The following is a 20,818-nucleotide window of genomic DNA, read 5'->3' as shown; positions in this document are numbered from 1 at the left end:
CTGGCTGTCATGATGGACTATTTCTTATGGTCTTGCAGAATAGTTGCCATAGCAAGTTGTGATGCATCTGAGTAGGATTCTTTCTATGGTGCATCTGTAAAAATTGGTGTGAGTCATTGTGGACACCCTGAATTTCCTTAGACATCTGACAAAATAGGGACATGGGTGTGCTTTCTTAATGACCAGGACACATAGTTGGTGATATTCACCCCCAGGAGCGTGAAGCTCTCAAGCGCTTTGGAGAAGGACGGATACATGGTAATAGTTCTCTTATTTAACAAGTTTTTTAAAATCCTGAATCGAATAATCATACATTCTTAAAGAACTATAACACCATCTCATCTTCATGTGGCAATAATGAGGTAATATGACACCTAGTAGGAGAAGCTGTTTTGTTTTAAATTGCCTCAAAATTCATTGAATGGGATGGAGTTAATGGTTATGTACAACTCTCTGCCTTCACTTCACGACAAGTACAGAAGAATAATTTTCACATCAAATAGCTTCATGTGAAACATTTGAAGTCAAGCAGGTTCAGATCATATAATTCTCTAAGTGATAGAGAGCATGAAATTGATAGGAATGAAAATGAAAAATCTCAAGTCTTTTTTTACATAAAGTAATATTTGACAAGTAATTCATTTTAAAGCTTAAATGAAACTTGCAGAGAACTGAAGACAAATTTGACTTAATTAAACTATTTCTCTATCTCTGCTGCAGAAAGGAGCTGGTTACCATTTGGATCTGTTTTGGGTTGGTCTTTTACTGGCGATTTGTTCTTTTATGGGTCTTCCATGGTATGTGGCAGCAACAGTTATATCTATCGCTCACATTGATGGTTTAAAAATGGAAACGGAAACCAGCGCACCAGGAGAACAACCACAGTTTCTTGGCGTCAGGTATTTAAGCACAGAACTGCTGACTTCATTGTTTTCTTTCAAGTGCAGTTAAATGTTTAGTGCCAAATTTAGACAGAGCGGAGGTTGACTTTCTATTGAATTTTTACAGTCAAGTTTTATGACGACAAAATATTGATCTATCTAACTCACAAGTTTTACAAACATTCAATCTCACCCAGGGTATTAAATACAAAACACTGGTAAATTTCTTTTAGGTTTATGCTTTATATGCGGTCAGTATTTATTGGAATTCTTCCATGAAAATAGCAGGAGAAAGAATGAACTCGTAGCTCAATGCCTACTGCTGACAATTTGTACTGAAAACTGTCACAAATTAAATGTTTCTTGCCATCTTCCAGCAGGAACAGTTCTTGAGGTGCCTTGCTAAAAAGTTAAAAATCACACAACACTAGGTTATTGTCCAACAGGTTTATTTGGAAGCACTAGCTTTCAGAGTGCTGCTTCTTCATCAGGTAGAATTTCCACAGCTCCCTGATGAAGAAGCAGTGCTCCAAAAGCTCGTGCTTCCAAATAAACCTGCTGGACCATAACCTGGTGTTGGGTGATTTTTAACTTTGTCAATCCCATTCCAACACCGACACCACCACATCATTGCTAAAAAGTGATGATTCTCCTGCTTTACATTCCTGACTTTTCTGTTTGTGTTTCAGACATCTGACATCTGTGGTTTCTCCCCTTCCACATTTTTTGCAACTTTTGTCACTTCACCATGTTAATAATTTTCTGCGATAGAAATAGAAATTGAACTGGAAAAGTTCAGCAGAACTGGCAGCATCTGTGGACAGAAATCAGAGTTAATGTGTCAAGTCGAGTGACCCTTCCTCAGAAGCGACCCAAAACGTTAACTGTGATTTCTTTCCACAGATGCTGTTAAATCTGCTGAGCTTTTACACCAGTTTCGATTTTTGTCTCTGACTTACAGCATCCACAGTTCTTTTGGTTTTTAATCATTTTCTGTGCCTTTGCTTCTGTATATTCTTGAAGCAGCTAATAAAGTCTAAACAATGCAGATTAATATTGTATGTATTGGTCTAGCAGATTGCTCATTTCAGCATTCTAAGGTGGTAGGTGATTGTGCTAAGTACTCAACATATTCTTAGGGGAATAATGCACCATAATTAAGGCATAATTTTAAACTTGGACAGACTGGCCACTGCATAATCGTGAAGGAAGAAAATCTGACTTAATAAAAGACATGGACTGACTTTTGAGAGTCACCATCTAGCTGTGAATGGGAGGAGTAGGCAAAAGCCTGAAATCTAATTGTTCAGTTAAATATACAGTTTAAATCTGGAATGAATACAAGACAGGAGTACCAGAACCATGTCAGTTTTAACAGTTCACATGAGCAGTCTTCATTGAGCAAACATCTGTGAAACACTTGGTCATTTAACATCTAGGGAATTAGTTTCCCTGATGGTAACATTCTCCTCAACCGCTTTTTGCCAGACCCGCTGAACTTTTCCAACAATTTCTATTTTTCTTGTTTTATTGTTGCTTGTGGTTCTTTTCAAGGATGTCACAGGAAAGCTGTTCAGGCTGAAGGGTTTACGATAAGAAGGTAGTACATAGGGTAGAAACTGAGTTGGTACTGAGTGAAGGCAATCGCGCAGGTTTGACAAGGGTTTATTGAAGGGACTTTACTTGTATATGTGGGACATAACCTTCAGCTCTGACTACACCACTCATGCAAGTTATTTCATTTGTCTTCATTCATTCCAGCAGGGTGTGATCAGGTAAAATCCAGAAGAAATTGTCCAGTGCACCAGCCAACCAAAAATTTTCTGGCCTTTATTTTCTGGGAAACTGCAGGATGATATTCATGATTCACTGTTATTCTCTTGGACATTGAGGGCATCTGAAGTGCACTGTGTCCAGGGACAGGGACAAAATGGTTAGCTGTTCCAGAAAGCTGTGTTCAGGCGAAGGAATGTCTTCTATTCTGTAACATTTTATGATTTTATAATTTTACACTTGATTCATTTACGTGAACTGATTCCTGTGTTGAGCTGTCGGGAGTTGGAAAGCCTGACTTTAATTGCAGAGGTGGCAAGTCCCATCTCCAATGCAGAGTTGGCTGATGCCAGTCAATGCAGCAGTAGGGCTTGGCAATTAAGTCTCACTGTCGTGAGGCAGTTTGGTTGGGGGAAGGGAGAGCTGTACATTCTGATATCCATGCAATGATCCCATTTGTGGACAAAATTGTACTCTGTTGTAACACCATTTCCCTCAATCAAACGCTCAGTCCACAGTCTCAGAAATAATGGTTATTTGTACAAAATCAAAGACAACAATCTGCCACTCTGGAACTGTAAGAAATGAATGCCTTGAGAAAGCGAGATGCGGAGGAAAACAGTTAAAGAGAAGTTTGCCCTTTAATATAAAATATGTATGCATGGCAATCTTTCCAGATTTATTGTGTATTTAACACTTAAACATTTATTTTCCTTTTCCAGGGAGCAAAGGCTTACTGGTGTTGTTGTGTTCATCCTAACAGGAATATCTGTATTTTTGGCTCCAGTTCTGAAGGTAAGCTTTCCAGTCTGATAAGTAACAATGCTGAGACTTTCTATTGAAGCACACTTAATAAACTTTATTTAATCAAAAGGAATCAGTACCTTTGGAAGTGGAGGCAAGCATTGCCACAGCATTTGCCATAACATTGTCAACTAAGTAAGAAATGACCAAAGAGAATGGCTCACTTGCTTCTGCGTCATCTTTCAATTCATTGCTGTTACAAGACCACCGACTATTAAGTTGATAAGATCCATAAGTCACTCAAAGGAACTGTATTTTACCCCCTCTTGAATGAAACATCAGTTATATCTCAGGAGGCCTCAACTAATTCCATGGCACTTATCAATGAAGAATTGAGAATTCCCCGAGTTTCCTCTAGCCAATATTTAGCCCTATACCAACTTTACTGATCTTATTCTGTGTGATGGGGAGAAAGTAAGGACTGCAGATGGTGGAGATCAGAGTCAAAAAGTGTGATGAAGAGCTTCGTCGACTCTCCTGCTCCTTGGATGCTGTCTGACTGGCTGTGCTTTTCCAGCACCACACTTCTTGATTTTATTTTCTGTAACGCATTGCTGTCTGCAAATTGGCTCCTACATTGACATTGACTGCATTTCAAATATAGTTTCTTGGCTGAAAAACTGCTTTAGGTCATCTTGGGTTTATGAAAGACGCCTTATTTATGCAAGCTTAGCTTGTTACCAGATATTCAGAGTACTTGTTAGTGCAGTAGTACGCTATGCCAGCTGGGATTTGGGAGCCACAAATTGGATTTTTGATGAAGGACTTATGCCTGAAACATTGATTCTCCTGCTCCTCGGATGCTGCCTGACCTCCTGTGCTTTTCCAGCACCACACTCTTGACCATTAGCCACAAACTGGGAATGGGAATGTGAAGGATTTCATTGCATGATCTCTTATTGTAACCACTTTAGACAGCCTTAAACTATTTATGCAGAAACATGTAATTCTATCTGACATTAATAACCTATTTTGCTTATATTCTCAGTACATTCCAATGGCAGTGCTATATGGAGTATTCCTTTATATGGGTGTCTCCTCTTTAAATGGCATTCAGGTAGGTCTGACTTTAGATGAGCATATATCTTCTCTTTCATTGCCTTTGAACAATCACCAAAAGCATTAAACCATCAACTGGGAAAATAGCTTAGGGTAAACAGGCTGAGAAGTTTTCAGTTATCAATTAATGTCCCCTGGTGCCATTTATGAACAGGCAATTTTTCTGTGATGCTGTGCTTCTGTCAGTTCTGTCATTCTTTTTTGCAAAATGTGAGGATTCTTTCACACGACACTGGCTCTGCAGTTGTTGCGGGTATGTTCACCTAGCTGGGAATTTGGTTTGCAGACATTTTGTCTCCTTTCCAGGTGACCTCCTCAGCACTGTAGAGCTTCCTGTGAAGGGCTGGTGTATTGTGTTGGTTGGTATTTATTTGGTTTCAATATCGCTGCTTCTGATTGCCAGTTCTGGTTGCTTGTTGCAGTGGTCAACAAATTTGACTGGGACAACACAACAATAATAGAACAAGCCAAACAGAGGACAGCCAGAGAATTCCCAGAAGCCTGACACTCAGCCACAGACTCCATTAATAAACACATTGACCTAGACCCAATATACGGACCACTGCAGTGAACAACTGGAAGCAGTGGGAACCAAAACAAGTAAATGCCAACGCTTCACAGGAGGCTCCACAGTACTGAGGATGTCACTGAGACAGGGGACGAAACATTGGCAAACAACTTCCCAGCACAGCGAACATACCCACAACTACAGCAACTGGCACCTTAGCTACAAATCTTTAAGGCCATAAGACCATAAGACATAGGAGTGGAAGTAAGGCCATTCGGTCCATCGAGTCCACTTCGCCATTCTATCATGGCTGATGGGCATTTCAGCTCCACTTACCAGCATTCTCCCCGTAGCCCTTAATTTCTCAAGACATCAAGAATCTATCAATTTCTGCCTTGAAGACATTTAGTGTCCCGGCCTCCATTGTGCTCTGCGGCAATGAATTCCACAGGCCCATCACTCTCTGGCTGAAGAAATGTCTCCGTATTTCTGTTCTGAATTGACCCCCTCTAATTTTAAGGCTGTGTCCACGGGTCCTAGTCTCCTCGCCTAACGGAAAAAATTTCCTAGCGTCCACCCTTTCCAAGCCATGTATTATCTTGTAAATACAAGCCTTGAATTTCTCTTGAAAACCTTACACAAACCTTGAATTTCTCTGTCTCACTTTTTCTCGTTTTTCAAGTCTCTTCTTCAGTTAGACTTAATGATAGTGTGTCTTCCCTCCCAAAAGCTCTCAAATTAAGGCTTTAACTTTCTGTCATATATCTGCATAACAGCATTACATGTACCAGTTAATAGATCTTTCAAAATTGAAACAAGAACTAATCCAAAATTAGAATTCCATTTGGATAAGTGATCACATTAGGTCAGATCTGTACACTGATGATCATGTCTTTAACCTGCTCAGGCCGAACATTAGACTTGGCAGTTTGCTTGGACTGTAATTTGCACTGCTGCTGCTGACACTGACTTATTCAGCAGTTACCTAACTTCTGGCTTCGCCTCTTTTCTTGCTGGCACCTTTCACTATAATGTGCACAGAGGGAAGTTTGACATTATTGGTGATGAGACTAAATGTTCAGAAGAGGAAAGAATATGACTGAGCCAATCAAACAAAATACTCTTTAAATGAACAATGTGAAGTGGATTACCCTTTATTGTGACTTCGATCTTTGTGTCTTCATCAAAACTTTTCTTCTCCAGTTTTGGGATCGATGCAAATTATTTCTGATGCCCTCCAAACACCAGCCAGATTACACCTATCTTCGCCACGTGCCCCTTCGCCGAGTCCACTTATTCACAATGGTGCAAGTTATCTGTCTGGCTGTTCTCTGGGTCTTGAAGTCCACTGTGGCAGCAATCATTTTTCCTGTCATGGTAAGAGATCATCATTATTGTACAACATTTTGCTGCAGTGTCACAGGCAAGTTTCAAATAGACAAGAGCAACTTATATTTACAAAGCGTCATAAATGAAATATTATTCAAACGCCAATTAAGACTCCGCTGAAGATATTAAGCCCCTAACCAAAGGATTGGTCAATTAAGTAGGTTTTGAGATGCACCTTAGAAGGAATGGGAGATAAAGAGATGGAGTGGTTTTGGATGGGAATTCCAATATCTGGGGTCTAGAGAATTGAAAGCGTACAGTTTGGCAAAAGACCTTGGGAATATGCAAGAATCCAGAATTGGATGAACAGGGCTGGAGGAGCAATGCCATGGAGGGATTTAAGCTTAAGGATTAGTCTTGAAATTAGAATCATATATGAAAAAGCCAACTTAATTCACGCAGATGTGCCTACAAACATCCAAACTGTATCTCCCCAGTGGGTTCTAAAAATAGTTAGGGCGTTGTCATCCATCAATTGTTGAAAAGCCCCAGTCACATCAAATCTAGTGTTTGATTCTGATCTTGATGTTACACCTTATTTGAAATGCAATCAGCTATGATTGGACTGCAACTTTAAATTGTGACATCCTGAGACATTTATTTGAACCTAGCCAGTGTTATCAGAATTTGCAGCTTATCAGTGGCCATCCAGCAAAGTGGCCACTATTATTATGTGGGCTATCGTCAACTTTTCTCTTGTTACCTTTTTATGTCTAACCTCACCATTGTGCACTTGCTCTTAGAAATTTAAACTTAACACTAAAATGGGAAAAATGACTGGCTTTCTGCCTGGTAAAGATGATTCTTTGTAAATGATGGATGTGGGTTTGCTTGCTTAGCTGAAGGGTTCATGTCCAGAGATCTTGTCACCCTACAAGGTAACAACTTCAGTGGGCCTCAGGTGAAGCAGTATACATCATTCTTGCTTTCTATTTATATGGGGTGTAACTCGATGTGTTTGTTGATAGAATTCTGGTCGGAATGCCATGCTTCTGGGAATTCTCGTGTGTGTGTCTATTTGGCTTGTCCTAAAATGGATGTGTTGTCCCAGTCAAAGTGTATGTAAGGATCTCTATTAACAAGCACATTGAGTTCGACCCCATCTACACCCCCTGAGAAAAGAACAGGAAATGACATCACCACAAGAAATGACATCACCACAGGAAATAACATCACTAACCCAAAGAAACCCAAACATATAAATAGAAAGCAGGAATCATGTACACTGCTTTACCTGAGGCTCACTGAAGATGTTACCTAGTCAGGCGACAAAACATCTGGAAATGAAACTCTTAGCTCAGTGAGCAAACCTACATCCACAACCTCAACCTGAGCTACAAAACTTGTCAATACTGTGATAGTGCAGAAGTTGCATTCTGTGTCAATTTACTTCAGCGGTTTACAACAATTTTTCACAAATGCTGACCTTCCATGTCATGTGCTTATTTTCATCAACATGCAAGATCCTTGCACTCATCCTGGTGAGAAAGTTCCTGGACCTGATTTTTTCTCAACATGACCTTGCTTGGTTAGATGATATTTTACCTGAAAAAGACAAGAAGGAAGAAGACAAGAAGAAAAAAAAGTTGAAAACCAAAGACCAAGATAGGGACAGTATCAATGAGGTGAGTAATGTAGTTGTAATAAAATACACACCATTGTGCCATTTATATTACCCTCTACTTTTCATGTCATTTTCAACCATTTAGATGAACTGATGAAGAATTAGAAACAAGCAACTAGAAACTTCATCAGGAAGTCACACAGCTCCCATACTACCAATAACATGATCATTCATTCATTGGAATGAGTAAGAGCATCAGAAATATCAGAACAGGGTTTCAAATGTTGTGCAGGCTGGTCAGATTACAGTTCTCTGCAGTCAATTAATGTTCACACTAAATTGAGCTCGACTAATGGGACCCATGAAGCCACGAAATGTCCTGGGTTCAAATTCCCAACTCATGCAAATAAGCTCTCACTGAAATATCTTATCCTGTGGCAACGGCAAACATCATCAACCAGCACATGAATACTGATTAAAGATCGATGCTTACCAATAAGGTGATTTATGGTCTCTCCCTTGGAAATAAGGGACTTGTCATATACACACACAACACACAAACATTTTTTTTATATTCAAGAGACGGTTGACTTCAAAATCTTGCCAAGAATCCAACCAACACATCCTGTAAAATAAGGATGACCAACACGGTGGCACAGTGGTTAGCACTGCTGCCTCACAGCGCCTGTAGACCCGGGTTCAATTCCCGACTCAGGCGACTGACTGTGTGGAGTTTGCACGTTCTCCCCGTGTCTGCGTGGGTTTCCTCCGGGTGCTCCGGTTTCCTCCCACAGTCACAAAGATGTGCGGGTCAGGTGAATTGGCCAAGCTAAATTGCCCGTAGTGTTAGGTAAGGGGTAAATGTATGGGTGGGTTGCGCTTCGGTGGGTCGGTGTGGACTTGTTGGGCCGAAGGGCCTGTTTCCACACTGTAAGTCTAATCTAATTAAAAAAAAATAGACAAAGGATCCTAAATTGGAAGATTTCTACTATTCCCCCCACCATGTCAGTGCTCACTACCTGCACTGGAGCCTTAACTTACCCCTGGTGTTAAATATTGGCAGCACAATCAATGCATAAAAACATTGGGATGGTTGAGTGAGCTGTTTATTTCCATTAGGGAGAGAAATTCTGAGGGAGCATTATCTTGTGGATTCATTCTGTAGTGCCAAAACATACCATAAATTGGTTAAACTACCAGGGAATTCATTTACATTTCTTTAAAATTGAATAAAAGCTCAGGTAATGAACATTGATTACACTGATAAAGTCAGAGGGAAAACAATTTAGCAGATTGTGGGGAACGTAGCTCAATTAACCCATGCTGCATAACTGACTGTGCTGTGCATAGGATATAGAAATTCACAATTTGTTCATTCCAAACACTCATGCAACATTTGGTCCATTGGCCCCTGGCATTATCCAAAGTATCTGTTGTTTGTGTGGGAAGCTAGTCAAGTCAATTCCAGCCAAACCCAATGCCCTTTCTATCCAATGCCCAGGGTTTTCAGCAAAATTGACTGAAGAATAACAAATGTTACTTAGCCAAAAGGAACCCAATTACTCCAGTAGTTACTTCACCACAGAACAGAATAAAGCTTGGGACCTTGTATATGATTGAAATGGTACATTCACATTTCCTTTACTTGCAACTTTGGAAACTCAACTTAGCTACTTTAATGGAATCACAGTCGTAGATTTTACTTCTAATGCGAGCTAATATGAGCATTCATGCTCTAAGTGGGGTATACCCTCCTGTTGAGTCAGCTGTCAATACCTGTCCATAACAATAGTCGTACATGTTACCAATGACTGGTCAACACTGAGTGTTGGTAAAATAAGTAGTAGATCCAATGACTTTGGATAGAGGAAACACCTTGGACAAGGATCAGTGGAAACCCTGACAAAGGAAACGTCAAAAAGGTGGATTAGCCAATGACACCATATACTTCAAAACTGTGATATTTGCTGTGAAAATGATCCAGACAATGACAAAGCAACTGTCGACGTAGCACCAAGTCTCAGATCCTGCCTGTTAAAGAAATGGAGCATGGTAACATTGATATGAATGGATCCACTGTCAAGTTTAATGCCAGGATGTATCATCATGCTGCACATTCAGGATACAATCAATTAAACTTCCATCTGCAATTATTCTGTGGAGTCCATTAGTTTGTCAGTGAACTACCATGGACGGATTCAGCCGCGAGGAGTATCTCGATATGAAGTTCAATCCAACATCACCTGTATTACAGTGGACTCTACTGGTCACAGACGCGTACTACAGCAAAAGCAAATAGCAAGCAATAATTCATTCATAAAATTACTCTGTCCATTGATTCAAACTGAAGACCTTGAAAGAGGCTGTAAAGTATATCTTTTCTTGTCAGAGCAACAAGCAGCATTTTAATGGCACCTTCCAGAAAGTAAGTTGTCTCAAGACACTCAGAGGAACATGACTGGACATATATTGATACTGAGTTGAAGGAGAGATGAGACCAGCTGATCAAAACTTGGTTCAAAGTGATAGATTTTAAGGGAGGTGGTTTGCACCGACATTGAAGGAGGTCTATACATAATGACTATATCCATGACCTGACCCAGTGATCAGTTTTGATCATTCAATCTTAGTGCTTGGGTTGAGCAGGTGTGCATTATGCCTAGTATCATCTTGTCTTAATAAGATATGCACACATTTGAGTTCCTTATTATAATCACAGGATAATGATAAGCCAGACTTTGACAATTTTCACTGTTTGCTTATCAAAGACAAAGACTAATTCATGGAACCCTTTTACCACAAAGCTTGGGACATGGCTAACCTGTGCAAGGAAAGCACGCCGATTGCATTGAAATGTAAAACTTATTCTTGCAAAGTATATAACAGAAGGGGAAGTTGGATGAAAACTTGTATCTTCAAACATAAGATTCAGTATGAAGAAGGACCAAATGACAGTACAGAAAAGCAAAGCTGAAGGTTTGGTGATGAATCAAAGCTGAAATGAGATACAATTCTGATTTTGCTTGGAGAACCATTCTGTACAGCTCATACCACAAGGTATCAGCTTGCCAAGTGAAAATTAACAAGTACAAGACTGCCATTCAGTGGCACAGTAGCTTGACTGAGAACAAACCATCTAATTGTTAGGACTTCCAACGATTTAAAAAAACATATTACTTTGTTGCCAGATTCAAGAATAACAATGCTGCATATATTAAACTTCTGCCTAAAATTCTAGGTTTCCTTCCAGCCCAAGACTCGCAATCCCTCAATGCCAGTAAAGATTCCCATGGATCAAATTGAACCACAGAAAAATGGCTCGCAGGGCCCTGCTAGTGAGTAACGTTGTCAACCGCAACCGCTTGTTATTAACTTTCTGAACTGAATACTCAACTAATCAACTAGTCTCTTTTCTGCTTGAAAGCTAATAACCAGTTTCATCTCATTCAAATCATTCAACAGCTTAATCATTGATACTCCACTTTAGCTTTTTAATATTGCTGTCCACTCAATTTATGATTGATGATTTTACCTGATTTGAGCAATTTCTTTACCTGTTAATTTATCCAACTTCCCTTTTGTTCACTGTTGCTCCAAGAACCGTTTGCCAAGGTGACCAGCTTTGCCTGTGGAGCTCTGAGCTACTAAAACTAATTGTGGTAGCTAAGTGTCACCAAGGCTTTGTCATCCTGCTCGGATATGGCTTTTGTAAGCTTGGCAAACAGCATGGAAAAGCTCATCTCTTCCCATTGGGTATTAATTTACAGTTGCCATTCAATGTCAAAAAGCATTCACTGCAAAGTATAGTTCAAGTGAACAAGAAGTTAATGGCTTCATTGGTGCATTTCTTAAATCTAACAATTTATCTCACGTGATGATGAAAAAAAACTTTGTCAGAACACAATATGATGGTTTTATCTGGTTGTGAATAGTTCTTTTGTTTTTAAGAACTACTGAGTGAGCTGTGACTTGCTCAACATTAGTGAATAGCAAACAAGGAATACAGATAGGAATATTAGTTTTTGTAGTCTCATAACTTCTATCATAATTGGAAAATACTTGCAATCAAAAAGTTACTTCAACAAATTTTCCAGACATGCTTTTGAAATCTATGACAAACACATGGATACGCATAAAACTCATACCCCTTGTGTCAGCTTGTACACAGTTCTCCATTTCGGGTCCTTCAGGGTAACTGTAGGATTCAAAAAGAATCACCTTAGAATCACCTTATTATCTCAGTCTGAAACCAAGATACATTCACATTGCAATTTGTTCTTGTATTGATGAATCCACTGCAACAAAAACTTGTATCTTTTAATATAATAAAACATCATTACATTTCATTATCAAGCCACAGAAGGCAGAGGACCAAAAGCTTAATCAAAGGAATGGATTTTAAGGTGTGTCTTAAAGGATGAAGGAGAGACTGAGAGATTTAGAAAGTGCATTACAGAGTGTCCTTTCCAGCTGAAAGCATGATTGCCATTATTCACTGATGACAACATTCAAGAAGAAACAAGTAGGGGAGCACAGATATCTCATTGGATTATGGGGTTGGAGGAAATGACAGCAAATGGAAAAGGCTGGACCATGGAAAGTTTTAATGAATTGAATGAGAAGTTTAAAAGTAAGGTATTAGCAGACGTTTGCGTAAGTCATCAAGTGCAGAGCTGATTGTGGAAGGAAGCTTTGTAGCAAGTCAGGAAACAGGTAGCAGAATAAGCTCAAATTCTATGGCTGTTGGGAAGGGGTCTCATTCATGCATTGCCTTTTGATCAACTTACCTCCATCCAGACTTTTGAACTGATATTTCTGCAGTCTCCTGCACTATTCTTCTTAAATTCTGTTGAAAGAACCAAGACTTGCAGTTTACTTGCAATTTCCCCAGCAGCTTGAGCTGTCTGTCTAGTCTTTCTGGTACTGTCAACTAGTTTCTCCAATTGCAGCTCAATATTACTTGACAATTAACCTCATCTTTTTCTCTAATACTTTCAATTTGTATCAAACTTAGGTTTCTCAATTTGAAGAATCACGTGGGTGGATAAATTCATAATTTGTTCCAATGAGTTATTATTACTTACAGTGACGGGACATTTTGTTTTTGCGATAACACAGAGACTGCTCAAGACGCTGAGTCAGCATCTCACAGTGAGGCTTGCAGCGTACAAGGACCTTTTACCAGCTCAGTTTTACCTAAATTATGACTCTTGCAGACACATTGCTGTGCATTCCAACAGTTGTGGATTTTCTTTCTATTTTTTAAAATTAGGATCCCAGCCAAAGAGATAAGCCCAGTTATATGACACGCCTGGAGGTGAGCAGGAGAGATAATGAATAAAACAAAGCAGTTACGATAAGATTACACTCAGCATTTTTAAAATCTCACCTATTTTATGTTTGTCTTCAGCTGAAAGAAAGAATGAAACAATATATTGGATACCTGCTAACCTAGCTCAAGAGTATTCTAACCCAATTTCTTCCACTTTACAAAGGCAAAATACTGCACAAGTGGAAAAATCAAAATATAAATGTGAAATGCTGGAAATATTCAATAGGTCAGGCAGCATTTCTGGAAAGAAGGGCAGTAAACATTTCAGGTTGATGATGTTAGGAGATGCAACAGGTTTTCAGAAGGTAGGAGGTGGAGAAAGTACAGAGGGGATTAAAGAACAAAATGTAGTGTCGCCGATAAGATGGAAGAAAGGAAAGATTAAACAACTGAAGGGATAATGTTAAAAAACAAAAGAGGATGGTAATACAATGAGTTAAAGAAACATAAGATGCAAAGATCTAGAGGAGTTGTATTTGGAAATACAATTGCCTGTCCAAAATCCAGGAGCAATTGTTATCAGCTGAGATTGTTTAACTCGATATTGACTCCAGGAAGTTGGAAAGTGCCAAGTTAAACGATGAGGTTCTATCCCCATGAATTTCATTGGAAAAGTCTAGACAGTTTGGGACAGCGAGAGCAAAATGCAAACAGAGCAGAGTATTAAAATAGGACACAACTGAAAGTGAGCACCCAAATGTAGCAGACACCACATTGTGAGCAATGAAGCTAAAACTGAAAGAGATATGAGTAAATTTTGAGGCTTTTGTTCTTGAGCTTGTCTTTCCCCTGCTGTTTCCCTGACACTGCACTCACTGAAATCCTGTTACATTTCAAGCTTACTCCAATTCAGGTGAAAGGCCGTAGGCCTGAAAATTAAACTCTTTGTTTATGCACGAATTCTGCTTGTTGTGCTGTGTGCAGGTTTTAATGTTTACATTATGAGTATGTAAGCACAGCTGACAAGGTTGGTTGCTCATCTTCAGGTCTCCATAAAAGATGGGGAGTGTTATTGGCAGGGTGCAGTTTAGAGATACCCAATCCTTAGCATCCTTGGTGCTAAAGTCTCGTATAGGCCCGAACCAGGTAAAGGTAGCAGCTTTCCTTCCTCATTATCATTATAGAAATACAGTTGGATGAAGCCATATCTTGACAGTAGAAATAACCAGAAATTATTTTTGTGTGCCAGCTTTCTGCCAGGTTTAATACCTGCTTTGAAAACAGTTCTGCATTTGGATGAGGCCTGACTGAATGGCCTCTTTCTGTGACGTTTTCTAAATTCTGTTCTGACACATTAGTCATTTCGTAAAATTATTTTTCAAATTCACCCGAGTTATTGCTAATATCTTAGGTTTTCACATCCAAGTAAGATGTTAACAGAGATGTCCCCATATGTCACAAACCTCCTCTCCCACAAACCAACAAATTCACGTCTCCAGAACTTTAGTCAGTTTGCACAGCATGGAATATCCTGGTCAACGGGCTGTGTGTCAAGTGGCTACCATTTGGGACTGCAGTGAATGGAACATCAGCAGTTTTCTGTAATGCAAGATAATCAGATGATTTAACCAGTTTGGAAATTTTACTTTCCTCCACAGTGTTGATTAATATTGGATGCCTCAATGGAATCACACCAAAATGTGAAGTTCAACATGGTGTCATATCTTTACTTCACTTATGCTGTGAATGTGATTGATTTTTCAGGAGAAAGGTCCTCTAGCTGGAGTTGTGCAAGCTGAAATGTCACCCTGTAACTCCGATTCACTCGACCGCAGGTACTCAGTCCTCTTTTTATTTAAAACAAAACATCACCAAAATGTCAGATCTGTGTTCACGGTTTTATGTAGACTAGATTTCTGTATTGATTGTATTCCTCTGTGTGACCCAACAACTGAAGAGAAAAACAATAGAATTGCATGTGGATAAATGTAGGAGCCCCAATTATTTATTATTTGCATTGATGACTTGGTGAAAGGATAAATTTGCTAATAACACAAAGTGAGGTAGGAACAGGACATAAGTAACTTACAAGGGATATAAAGAGAAGTGAGTGGGCAAAAGATGGAGTATAACATGGGAAACTTTTCCACTTTGGATCAAAAAACAGCAGTTTCTTGAAATGGAGCCAGATTGCAGAACTCTGGAGTTACAGAGGGATCTGGGTGTCCTGGTACATGAATCAATTGAAGTTAGTACGCTGGAAAGTGGAGTTGAAGCCACAATCAAAACAACCATGATCTCATTGAATGATAGAGCCGATTGGTGTGGATTGAATGCCTAATCCTAACTTCTATACTCGTACAATGTAATTGTTTATACTACATTATATATGTTGCAAATTAGCCAAATAACAGTGATTGTATTCAAAAGTAATTCATTGTTTTAGAGTGCAATAATGAAACTCTGAGTTTATTCAGATGAGATGTGAGAATAAAATATTTCTTACTTATATAGCAAGCAAAATGAAGGCAACACAAGTTAATTGGGGTGGATTGACCACAATTTAATTGAATGGAGGAATGGGTTTGAGGGATTGAAGAAGTTCCCTCTCTTCCTATGTTGCTGAGATAATGATAAGCCTCGATAAAACTTGAATAAGACTTTACTGTGAGTACTGCATGCAGTCTTGGGCCCTGGGTTGATTTTAAGGCTTTGGGAAAAAAACCACTGAGGCTGCCCAATACGAAGACTAATAACACAACGAATAACAAGAAATGTTTGAACATTTTGAAGCACACACACACATGTTATCTCTAATTTCTCTCTGCACATGCTGCCAGAACTGCTGAGCTTTTCCAGCAGTTTCTGTTTCTGTTTCTGATTTACAGCATCTGCAGTCCTTTTGGTTTGTATCAATTACTGCACAAGCTTTTGGAAACATTTACAGTGATGAAAGAATGGGACAAGGTATATAGGAGTAACTATATGCTAGAAATACTCAGCAGGTTTCGGCAAGACAAGATGACCATCTCAGATTCTTTACCCTTCATCAAAACTGGATGATATGCGACATTAGTAACTGCTAAACAGATACGTGTGAACAAACAGCAAGTTACATATTTCCATTTACATCATAGCACATTAGAATAACATCTGAAAGGTCTCTGTGCATAAGTTCATAAGACATAGAAGCAGAATTGGGCCATTCAGCCCATCAATCTGCTCCGCCATTCAATCATGTCTGATGTGCTCCTCGCCTCCATTTTCCTGCCTTCTCTCCATATCCCTTCAACCTATTACCAATGAAAAAACTAACTCCTTCTTAAATTTACTCACTGTTCCAACATCCACCACACTTTGTGGTAGCAAATTCCACAGATTCACAACCCTCTGGGAGAAATAGCTTCTCCTCAACTCAGGTTTAAATTTGCTACCCCGTATTCTAAGACTATGATATCCTGTCCTGGAATGCCCCACAAGAAGCAGCATCTGCTCCATGTCAAATTTATCCACACTTTTTAATCATCTTGAATACCTCAATTTGATCTCTCCTCATTTTTCTAAATTCCAAAGAGCATAGGCCTAAACTGTTCAATCTCTGACATGACAAACCCCTCGTCTCTGGGATCAATCTGGTGAACCTCCTCTGTCTCTAATGCCACTGCATCTTTCCTCAAATAGAGAGAACAAAACTATGCACAATACTCCAGGTGCGATCTCACCAATACCTTATGCATTTGCAACAATACTTACTTACCTTTATATTCTATTCCCTTAACTGTAAAAGACAACATTCCATTCGCTTTCTTCAGTATCTGCTGTACCTCCATGCTAGCTTTCTGGGCCTCATGAACACGTACACCTAGATCCCTCTGCACTGGAGCAACCCAAGTCTCCCTCCATCAATAGGTTGCCTTCCCATTTTGACCCAAATCCATGACCTCACACTTACCCACATTAAACTCCATCTGCCACATTTTTGACCACTCGCCAAACCTATCTATGTCCGTTTGTAAGGTTCTGATTTTTTCATTGCAATTTAGCTTCATGCCTATTTTTGTATCACTTGCAAATTTAGCTATAGAGCCTTTTATCCCAAGTTCATTAATGTAGATTGTAAATAGATGGGGTGCAAGGACCAAACTCTGTGACACCCCACTAGTTACATCTTAGCATCCAGAAATAAAACATTTTCCCGACTTTCTGTCTTCTGTCCATCAGCCAGGCATCCATCCAGGCTGAGATTATCCTTAATTGAGTGTGATCCAACCTTGTAAATTAACCTTTTGTGTGGCATAATGTCAAAGTTCTTTGAAGAAGCATTATCAAACATGGTGGTCCATTGCAGTCAAACTTAGTCATATTGATACACATTTTATTTAGCAAAGTTTGCAAAATGAAGAATGAGAACTCAGGCTGATTTCTGACCTTGCTGTCACTGAATAATGGATGACTCACAACTTCACTTTTATTCCTCTGGCTGACATCAGTTCACCCAACTCTAACCAGGGATTGATTTTGGAACTCTTCTTTTCGCACAACCTTGTACCATATTTGGAAAAGGCATCTACCAATAGAATTGTTTAATGTCTCGCATTGACAGCCATTATGAAAAATGTGTGTAAATGAAGAAAATAATGTTTTCTTCTTTCTAAATCTTTCTACAGTATAACTTTACACCTCAAGATTTCCTGTCCATCTTCCCCTGCTTTCAGCTGCTCCCGGAATGCCATATGTTCCGTCCCACAGGTTAAGATAGAAATGGAATCCGAGTACGATGATACAGACACTGAGAAAGCTCGGAGAGACACAAGCGGTGAAACTACTCTGTAACTTGGTCTGCCAGGTCCTGCCAGTAACACTTTGTTGGCACATGGACCTCGTGAACTGTTGATGAGCTAACAGATGAGGGCCACGATTTGTGCAAGTTAACTTGGTGAGAACTGCACTTTGTCCATACCTGAGTATCTACCGCAGGTGAAGACTTCTATGCATCTACATTGTCTTTTGCCTAGAAGTGTTGTTTAAAATATGTTTTTCAAGGATATTGACATACTTATTAAAGATTAGGAACAGATAGCATCGGTCACACAAGACTGCAGTGTATACCAAGAAATTCCAGGAATTAGGAAATTGTTTTGAGGTAATTTAATTTTTCAAGCCAGTTCTCCTTTGAGAGTTAACTCTGATGTTCTATTGAGATTGACCAATTGTTTACGTAAATGCATAATTTACCACCTTCCCACCTGTAAGTTTTTCTCCTTAGGTTCAATGCTGTTCAGAGCACGTATTGCTCCATTTTGAACAGGATTGCAATCCTGATGAGAATCCTGAAGCTTTTACAAACAAATTGTTTTAAATTATATTGCACAGTGTATGAAGTGGAGGGAGCTCAGCTGGTGTAGGTCAAGTAGCTCTTAACCACCTTGTAACTTTTGAAAAGTTCCCAGCTGTAGATTTTCCATTTGATGTTGCTACAGTTTATTTCTATTTAAGTGATACAAAAGTGGGAATTCCTGATAAAACTTAATGATTTCTCACGGCAAGTTAAGATTGTTCTACAAATGTCAACCATGTATTTCCTTACTCCATTTTTAATTTATTTTGTAATTGATGTATTTGAAATCATTGGTAGAAATTATGATGTATGACAAATTAATGCTGTGACTCTGTGTCTGGCAGTCCATCTTCATACTGATAAGAGCATTTCATACAGTGAGACATCACATGAAAAAGACCAGAAAAATGATATTGTTTGTTTGATTAGGCCTGAAGATACTTCAGGTTTTACTGTTTTCTGAATTTGTTACAAAGAAAAATCAGTTGAACTTAATAGTGTCAACGTTTGCTTCTTCAAATGCAAACACAAAATCAGTTTGAAATCAGACAACATGAAGTTCATTCAGAAAAACAGCATTGAAAAGAAAAGAACAAAGTATTTCATGTCAATAATAAACACTCAACACCATCTTTTGAAAGTGTATGGTCTGCAACCTCATCACCTGTTGCTTAAATTTCTCAGAGGCTATTCCACCTGTCAATAGATGTTGCCAACATTTTCATTTGAGATTAGAATGAATGAATTTGGAGGCAGCCACAAATTATAATTGCAAATTCAGAGGATTACCTGCAACTTAGGTTGGTGTGGAAGTGTAAAAAACAGTTTGGATCTACTTATCAACGATATAACTAGATTCACCTTGGCGCGTACTCGTTCTGCCAAAAGGTGACATTTGTTAAAATTGTGGAAGTGAATACTCCAGAAACTTAGTCGCACAGGAAGTAATAGTGTGCAATATTTTTTAAAAAAAGAAAACCTGGGTAAACACACGTAGAAAGTGGGAGTTCCAACTTCCATTGTGCCACGTTTTGTAGTCATTTGTATTCATTCAGGGGATGGGGGCTTTGCTAGCATGGCCAATGTTTATTGTCTAAATCCATAGCGGTCCTTGAGGCAGTGGTGGGGCACTGCTTTCTTGAACCACTGCAGTCCATTTTGTGTAAGTACACTCACAGCACTGCTAGGGAACGGAGGTGCATGGTTTTGATCTCTCCACAGACAAAGAAGGATGATTCATTTCCAAGCTAGAATGATGAATGGCATCAAGAATGCAAGAGGAATTTGTCAGTGTAATGTTCATATATATCTGCTGCCCTTAGTGGATAGCTTGGTTATGGGCCCAACGCTAGGAAAATCATTAATAGCTGGGCAATGAGTAAAAGTTTTAATTCAATGGCTGGGCTTGGGTCTGGAAGGGTGAGGATATCCCATGACTGAAGTGGTTCATTTTTGCATGAAATTAACAATGCCAGTTGCATTAACTACAGGAAATAATGGATATGATCAATAAGCCCCCCAAGACAAGTGTTCCACCTTTAATCATGATACTAAATTTCATATATTAACAGGTTATTGGCAATTTTAAATTGGGTGTGAGTCTGTTGTTGCACAAATTAAACCAACTGCTTATAACAGAAGTTTTACACAAACAGTGACCTATGTATGACTGATTTGCCAGTGCTTTCTTTATGAGACCAACATTAGTTCAGATACTTTTTAAAAATGGTAATAACCAAATAAGCAATTTGTTTGAGATGACACTTTGTTTAAAAAAAATTGTAAGGTTGTGGGTTTGAGTTCAAAAGCTAGTACGATTTCATAACATACCAGGATTTCAATACAGAACCCACAGGAATGTTGCTTCGTTTTGAAGCACTGTCTATTTGAGGCAGATATTAAAGGTGACACATCATTATTCTGAATTTGCTTGATACCTTAGCCAAAGTCCACCATCATCAACATTATCAAATAAGCAAACAATATGATAAATAATCATGAGATTGTGTGCGACATTATCAATACCACATCGTGCAGCATGAACAGTCAAGGCAGATTCCTTTCTTTGAGAAAGGATAATGTGACCAAGTGCTAAGCTAATGCAAAGTATGATCATTTGCCAGCAAGTAAATATCTTTCTGCTATCATGTTGGCTGGCCCTCTGTCCTGAACAACTTGGCCTGTGCAGTAGAATTGGTAGAATAAATTTAACCAGGGTGCCAGCAGAAAT

General features: G+C 39.1%; 1 protein-coding gene across 1 annotated transcript in view; it reads left to right on the top strand.

Moving 5' to 3' along the window:
- Positions 1 to 18,083, top strand: part of LOC132836940 (electrogenic sodium bicarbonate cotransporter 4-like) — a 53,080-nt gene extending 34,997 nt beyond the window's left edge. The window contains exons 17-23 of the mRNA XM_060856517.1: positions 721 to 899; positions 3,377 to 3,449; positions 4,447 to 4,515; positions 6,229 to 6,402; positions 7,878 to 8,039; positions 15,018 to 15,085; positions 17,918 to 18,083. Of these exons, the coding sequence (XP_060712500.1) occupies positions 721 to 899; positions 3,377 to 3,449; positions 4,447 to 4,515; positions 6,229 to 6,402; positions 7,878 to 8,039; positions 15,018 to 15,085; positions 17,918 to 18,083 (891 nt within the window). The remainder of the gene's footprint in view (positions 1 to 720; positions 900 to 3,376; positions 3,450 to 4,446; positions 4,516 to 6,228; positions 6,403 to 7,877; positions 8,040 to 15,017; positions 15,086 to 17,917) is intronic.
- The last annotated feature ends 2,735 nt before the right edge of the window (positions 18,084 to 20,818 follow it).

The sequence above is a fragment of the Hemiscyllium ocellatum genome, chromosome 48, assembly GCF_020745735.1.
Source record: "Hemiscyllium ocellatum isolate sHemOce1 chromosome 48, sHemOce1.pat.X.cur, whole genome shotgun sequence".
NCBI classification, from domain to species: Eukaryota; Metazoa; Chordata; class Chondrichthyes; order Orectolobiformes; family Hemiscylliidae; genus Hemiscyllium; species Hemiscyllium ocellatum.
This window is presented reverse-complemented; position numbering and strand designations above follow the sequence as displayed.